Here is a 7921-nt window from a genome sequence, read left to right on the forward strand (position 1 = left end):
AATTGGATAATTAATTTTGTTATTTATAACTCACAGTCTCAGTACAGAAATGTTCTAATACTTCAAAATAACTCAATAATTATAGATCTCATTTTAAATTTCGATAATTTATTGGATTTTCATCAATTATAATTAGCCGTTTAGTTATTCCGGGTGGGTCATTTGGCGCACTTTGACCTACTGTAAGTGCTATCAACTACACGGAATTATCCGTATTAATCTGTCAGTAACCATATCTACAATCAGTTTTGAAAATGTTCAGATTTTAAATGCAGCCAATGTGTGATAGATTAACGTGTGGGTCATGTTAAATGTTTGTCTTTAGATTAACGTGTGGGTCATGTTAAATGTTTGTCTTTGACTTTAGATTAACGTGTGGGTCATGTTAAATGTTTGTCTTTGACTTTAGATTAACGTGCGGGTCATGTTAAATGTTTGTCTTTGACTTTAGATTAACGTGTGGGTCATGTTAAATGTTTGTCTTTGACTTTAGATTAACGTGTGGGTCATGTTAAATGTTTGTTTTTGACTTTAGATTAACGTGTGGGTCATGTTAAATGTTTGTCTTTGACTTTAGATTAACGTGTGGGTCATGTTAAATGTTTATCTTTGGCTTTAGATTAACGTGTGGGTCATGTTAAATGTTTGTCTTTGACTTTAGATTAACGTGTGGGTCATGTTAAATGTTTGTCTTTGACTTTAGACTAACGTGTGGGTCATGTTAAATGTTTGTCTTTGACTTTAGATTAACGTGTGGGTCATGTTAAATGTTTGTTTTTGACTTTAGATTAACGTGTGGGTCATGTTAAATGTTTGTCTTTGACTTTAGATTAACGTGTGGGTCATGTTAAATGTTTGTCTTTGACTTTAGATTAACGTGTGGGGCATGTTAAATGTTTGTCTTTGACTTTAGATTAACGTGTGGGTCATGTTAAATGTTTGTCTTTGTGGGTCATGTTAAATGTTTGTCTTTGACTTTAGATTAACGTGTGGGTCATGTTAAATGTTTGTTTTTGACTTTAGATTAACGTGTGGGGCATGTTAAATGTTTGTCTTTGACTTTAGATTAACGTGTGGGTCATGTTAAATGTTTATCTTTGGCTTTAGATTAACGTGTGGGTCATGTTAAATGTTTGTCTTTGACTTTAGATTAACGTGTGGGTCATGTTAAATGTTTGTCTTTGACTTTAGACTAACGTGTGGGTCATGTTAAATGTTTGTCTTTGACTTTAGATTAACGTGTGGGTCATGTTAAATGTTTGTTTTTGACTTTAGATTAACGTGTGGGTCATGTTAAATGTTTGTCTTTGACTTTAGATTAACGTGTGGGTCATGTTAAATGTTTGTCTTTGACTTTAGATTAACGTGTGGGGCATGTTAAATGTTTGTCTTTGACTTTAGATTAACGTGTGGGTCATGTTAAATGTTTGTCTTTGTGGGTCATGTTAAATGTTTGTCTTTGACTTTAGATTAACGTGTGGGTCATGTTAAATGTTTGTTTTTGACTTTAGATTAACGTGTGGGGCATGTTAAATGTTTGTCTTTGACTTTAGATTAACGTGTGGGTCATGTTAAATGTTTGTTTTTGACTTTAGATTAACGTGTGGGTCATGTTAAATGTTTGTGTTTGACTTTAGATTAACGTATGGGTCATGTTAAATGTTTGTGTTTGACTTCCGGGTCATGTTAAATGTTTGTTTTTGACTTTAGATTAACGTGTGGGTCATGTTAAATGTTTGTTTTTGACTTTAGATTAACGTGTGGGTCATGTTAAATGTTTGTGTTTGACTTTAGATTAACGTATGGGTCATGTTAAATGTTTGTGTTTGACTTCCGGGTCATGTTAAATGTTTGTGTTTGACTTCCGGGTCATGTTAAATGTTTGTTTTTGACTTTAGATTAACGTGTGGGTCATGTTAAATGTTTGTGTTTGACTTCCAGGTCCAAGGGTACCTCTCAACGTTCTGCAGCAGATGCATAGGCCGCACGGGACTTCGGCGAGATTTCACAACACGATCCATCACCATGACTACCCAGTACGCTTCTGACGTCACGCGGAAAAAATCGACCAATGGCGAGGGGGATACGAGTCAGATGATCCCGCTTCAGCCAGTCAACAACCACGAGAGCACTAAGGGAGGTAAAGCTAACGGAGATTATCCTCTGATGGCAGGACACATCGAGGATGATGAGCTCAACTCGTACAAGCACGTGTCGTGAGTGTAGGACCTGGGGTACTCACCCGTCGTGAGTCTAGGACGTAGGTACCCAACTCATCATTGGTCTAGGACCTAGGTACCCACCCGTAGTGAGTATAGGACCTAGGGTACCCACCCATCGTGAGTCTAGGACCTAGATACTTACCCGTCGTGGGTCTAGGATTGGGTACCCACCCGTCTTGGTCTAGGACCTAGATACCCACCCATCATGGGTCTAAGACCTAGGGTACCAAACTGTCATGGGTCTTAGGGTACCAGCCCATTATGGGTCTTAAGGTACCAGCCCATTATGGGTCTAAGACAGGGTACCAACCCATCATGGGTCTAAGACTTACTATCCATAATGGGTCTAAGATCCAAAGACGTATACCAAATTATCTACAGTATAAGACTAGCAATTGTGAATATCAAATCATTATTGGAGAACATTTAATCTAGTCCAGGATTTGAGATTTTGTATTTAATTAAAAAAGGGCAAAAAGCGTTGAGCCAAGCGGTACTGAAATCAATTTATCAGTTACAACTTGACAGTGATCATTTTTCTTCTTAAGCCAAATAATCTGATGCGTTCTCTATATTTGGCAATCATAATTTTTTAAAGTGTAATGTTATATTGTAATAATGTCTAATGTCCTCTACTTTGTACATCAATTGCTTTTTTAACTGTGTATATTGTAATATGTTAAAAGAAATTATATACGTTTTGTTAATGATTGTCTATACCGGATGGACCTTTGGAATATAATTGTAACTATTTTTTGTACAGATAAATATAATTATGTATAAATAAATAAATAAGTAAATACATACGAAACCTGAAACTGAAGTCTGCCCATAGCACGCATTAGGCCACCTCGCCTGCCCTAAGTTCGAACAGCTTAAGTTTTATAAATATAAATATTCTAACCTTAATTTATTTTTGTATTTATTTTAATTTATTTATAAATATATTCACATTGTCAGTCGTGGGTACTGTGGTTTGTTTTCACATTATATTTTTAATAACGGTATTCAACTGTCCAGTTGATGTAATGGTGACCCACTTAAAGGACAGAATAAAGAAATGACCTAATTAGTGCATCAATCAGTGGGTCATGTGGAACAGTCAATGTTTTATTTGAATAATCCAACCTGATTGTTTATTTAATGCCTAGATGGCAATATGATGCTAAGTCTCTAGAAACAATAAGCTATGGCATGATGTTATGTGTTATGTGCACCTTGATGTTTTGTGCACCGTGTTGTGCTGATGTTATGTGCACCATGATGTGCTGTTGTTATGTGCACCATGATGTGGTGTTGCTATGTGCACCATGATGTGGTGTTGTTATGTGCACCATGATGTGGTGTTGCTATGTGCACCATGATGTGGTGTTATGTGCACCATGATGTGGTGTTGTTATGTGCACCATGATGTGCTGCTGTCATGTGCACCATGATGTGGTGTTGTTATGTGCACCATGATGTGGTGTTGTTATGTGCACCATGATGTGGTGTTGTTATGTGCACCATGATGTGGTGTTGCTATGTGCACCATGATGTGGTGTTGTTATGTGCACCATGATGTGGTGTTGCTATGTGCACCATGATGTGGTGTTATGTGCACCATGATGTGGTGTTGTTATGTGCACCATGATGTGCTGCTGTCATGTGCACCATGATGTGGTGTTGTTATGTGCACCATGATGTGGTGTTGTTATGTGCACCATGATGTGGTGTTGTTATGTGCACCATGATGTGGTGTTATGTGCACCATTATGTGATGTTGTCATGTGCACCATGATGTGGTGTTGTTATCGTTCTTGCTCAACATGTTAGGGCCCTTAAATTAATAATGTACAGATTTACTCTCAATATCTTTGGTACACCTCTTCTATTTAAACACCTATTCATCACACATTTCCATAAACGACGTCACACCTTTTAGACGAGTTTTGACTGCCCACTGACCATCGTCACTTATCGTCACAAAAAGTAAACTGACGTCATACCTCAACGTTCATTTTTTAAAGCGATTTCCTAATCATATAAGTTTAGCTTAGCCAACATTGGATATATGTATTACTTTTTATGATAAATAGCATTAACATACTTTAAAAATGGGAAACGATGGCTTTAATTCAGTTTCAAACATGACTTTTGTTAATTTAAAAATGTGACGTCACATTTTTAAAATCCCCCGCCCCTTCTCATCCTCACAAGTCACTAAAGCCCGACCCCCCCCCCCCACTAAGACTGTGACGTCGTTTATGGAAGACCCTCTTACCATCGAACTTGTTCCATCACATAGCTGTTGTTTTATCATCTCATCCTGTCAGATAGTTGTCACTTCTTTTGTCGAACGATATATCACAATGTGTTTACTGTATCGGGTGTACCATCTATACCATCCTATATACCATCACTACCTAAAATATATACCTTTCTATATACCATCAAGACCTAAATTATATACCATCCTATATACCATGACTACCTAAAGTCTATATTATCCTATATACACTCCTACATATACAGTCCTACCATCCAAATCATTCTATATACCATCACAACCTACCTTCTATACCATCTTATATACTATCACAACCTACTATCTATACCATCTTATATACCATCACAACCTATCCCCTATAGATCTCCCTTCAAAGCACGATCTACAACGATATTCACAACACACAACACTCAACACACATATTTATGTCATTTCCTTACGTCACTCATTACATTTTAAACATACAGTCTATAATCATGTACCATGTTCTTCTCTTGTCCAGTTGGACATTAATGACAATTGACATTATGATCTGAGCTGTTCAACTATTTTATCATCAATAATCATGTGTCACTTATTGTGTACACTATACCATCATCTGTCGCCATCTTGTGCCGTTTTGTGAACTACACCATCATCATTAACCATCATCTGTTTTGTGCACTTCAATACCATCAGTCACCATCATGTACCATCAATTTTGTGATACATTGAGTATTTCAAACGCAATACAAAAATAACCTTGACCTTGCCACCATACCATACGATGAACATGTCTGACGCTACTCCTGCTCCGTGAAGTAATTTGTCCAAGAGGTTCCAATAAAAAATTGACACTAATTAATCCACGTGTCGTTTGATTTATTTAGTTGATTGAAGGAGTGGTCATCTTTTGATTGGGTGAAGAATAAAGTCGGTTACTATCTGGTTAGTGAAGACATTTCGTCATCATCATCTTTTCCTGTGTGTGTCCAAGAAACATTGAGTAGGTAAAGTAGAGTTAATCTATTTCAATGATCTTGGTATACAAGGGGATGGTGAGGTCAGCATTATGCCCAGTGGCCTTTGTTTCCCTTATATGAATCGTTGGTCTACTCTTGTGAGCTGGGTGGACTAGAGTCAAGTACCCATCTGAGCTGGGTGGACTAGAGTCAGGTACCCATCTGAGCTGGATGTACTAGTCAGGTACCTTTAGTGCTGAGTGGACTAGAGTCAGGTACCCATCTGAGGTGGATGTACTAGTCAGGTACCCTTTAGAGCTGAGTGGACTCAGGGAAGCCCTACAGACCGGGATCAAAACTAGAGACTTCCGGGTTACACTCCAGCGCAATGAAGACATCTGTAGAGCTGTTACTGTATCGTTTCATCTGTAGAGCTGTTACTGTATCGTTTCATCTGTAGAGCTGTTACTGTATAGTTTCATCTGTAGAGCTGTTACTGTATCGTTTCATTAGATGTCCCAAAGACAACATTGTGCCTTCTAGCAGTTGTCATGCTGCTGTATTGAAATGTCAGGCTAGGATTTGGGTCATGTGATAAAATTTAAGGACTGCGAGTAAATCTTGTCAAGAGAAGTAATCGTGTATTATTTTGAAAGTGATGTCAATAAAATTGCCTCCCATCGGCACTACTGATATTTTTACTTTCTCGTATACGAAGTATAGAGGAAGTATTGTAGTCGAGTTTTTCAGATATCTCGATGTTTTAAACGTCGTTGAGTCGGAAAAACATAGTTATGCAAATTTCGTCAGTATGTATGTGTGTGTGCTTGTGTGTGTCTGTCAACACGATAACTTGAGTACCGTTACAGCTAGGTTTTATTACTTTGTTTTGATGTCGGGGAAAAAATAATTACATAATAAGCGTGGATTGATCAAGTGCAATGTGGTAAGTAAAACACAAATATTTTAAATGCTGCCTAGGGGGCTCGTTAGCTGGGGACAGCCACTCTTCTAGGAGAGACAACACCAAAATTAAACAACTGCTGCCTTGTAGTTTGTTCTTGGTTGGACAAAGGCTATGGAAGCAAATCCAAAAAGAAAAGCAGTTGTGTTGGAGGCGTGGTCGAGTCGGCAAAAAGCTCATGGTTTATAAATTCGAACAAACTCTCAAGTTCAAACCCACTGGCAGATAAATCTGGCTCCCCTTCAACACTAATAATTAAGAACGAAGAAGAAGAAAATGCTGCCTTTTATTTATTTTATACAATGAACGTACTGTTTACTAAATATGATTTGTAAACAATTACAGTTTACAAGGAGCACCTAAATTTCCTCTATGTTTACTTCTGTCTTCCCGTTTGCTGATAAGCTTGGGGTATTATAGTTGTTCACTAAATTAAATCAAGCGCGTCCGCCGGCGCCCCGGCAGGGTTCGATTTGGCGCCCTAGGCGCTATGGTGCATAATTTCGATTTATACAGTGTGATAGACTATGGATAAGAAAGGTCACTATAGTCTTTAACTGAATCGAATCCCGACAGGGTGTTATTTGGCGCCCAGGGCCTTCCCGTGTTAGCTATGGTTCCTACGTTCGTTTAAGTGTGCAAAAGACTATGAATAAGTTGGGTTACTATAGTTGTTTACTAAGTTAAATCAGGCGGTTCCGCTGGCGCTCCAGAATGGTGCAATTTAGCGCCCCGCGCTGAACTGTGAGCACTATGCGTTTATGTTTATGTTTGCGTTTGTGTTTGTTTGTTTTTTTGTCTTTGATTTGCGTTTGCGGTTAGGTTTGTCTTTGATTTTGGATTTGGGTTTGTTTTAGTTTGCTTTTTGTTTGCGTTTGTGTTTGTGTTTTCGTTTGTGTTTGTGATGGGGTTTGTGTTTTCGTTTGTGTCTATATTTGTGTTTGAGTTTGCGTTTGTGTTATGTTTGCGTTTTTTTTTTTTTTGGTTGGTTGTGGTTAGTGTTAATTCGAAAAGTAATACATTTCCTAAATCCCGACAATGCCGGATATATGCTGATTACTAAACATACAAGTCATGGTCCTTTAAAGAAAGATAAAAATCATTCTTATATCCCGAGTTGCCATCCCCCGTAGTGCTATTTAAGAATATTTTAAGTTTTTAATGATATCTGTAGAGAAGAGTTCATTTCTTTAAATTTTAAGACATTTACGACGTTTGGCAGCGATTGTTCTATAAGCCAATTAACTTGTCAGGCAGGTTTGTAGGCTGCTATATGTGTACAAGACCATATGTGTGCTGTATAAATTGTGTACACGACCATATGTGTGCTGTATAAATTGTGTACAAGACCATATGTGTGCTATATAAGTTGTGTACAACACTATATGTGTGTTATATAAATTGAGTACAAGATTATATGTGTGCTATATAAATTGTGTACAAGACCATATGTGTGCTATATAAATTGTGTACAAGACTATATGTGTGCTATATAAACTGTGTACAAGTCTATATGTGTCATATA

At 37.5% G+C, this 7921-nt stretch overlaps 1 protein-coding gene across 2 annotated transcripts in view; it reads left to right on the plus strand.

The window, feature by feature from the left end:
• The window catches only part of LOC131943730 (calcitonin gene-related peptide type 1 receptor), a 95545-nt gene extending 92096 nt beyond the window's left edge, over positions 1-3449 (plus strand). For both annotated transcript variants that reach the window (XM_059303952.1, XM_059303950.1), the window contains exon 14: positions 1942-3449. In XM_059303952.1, coding sequence (XP_059159935.1) covers positions 1942-2220 — 279 coding nt within the window. In that variant the 3' untranslated portion in view covers positions 2221-3449. The remainder of the gene's footprint in view (positions 1-1941) is intronic.
• The last annotated feature ends 4472 nt before the right edge of the window (positions 3450-7921 follow it).

The sequence above is a fragment of the Physella acuta genome, unplaced genomic scaffold (assembly GCF_028476545.2).
Source record: "Physella acuta isolate Inbredline_101_S28 unplaced genomic scaffold, ASM2847654v3 ptg000466l, whole genome shotgun sequence".
Lineage (NCBI taxonomy): Eukaryota > Metazoa > Mollusca > Gastropoda > Physidae > Physella > Physella acuta.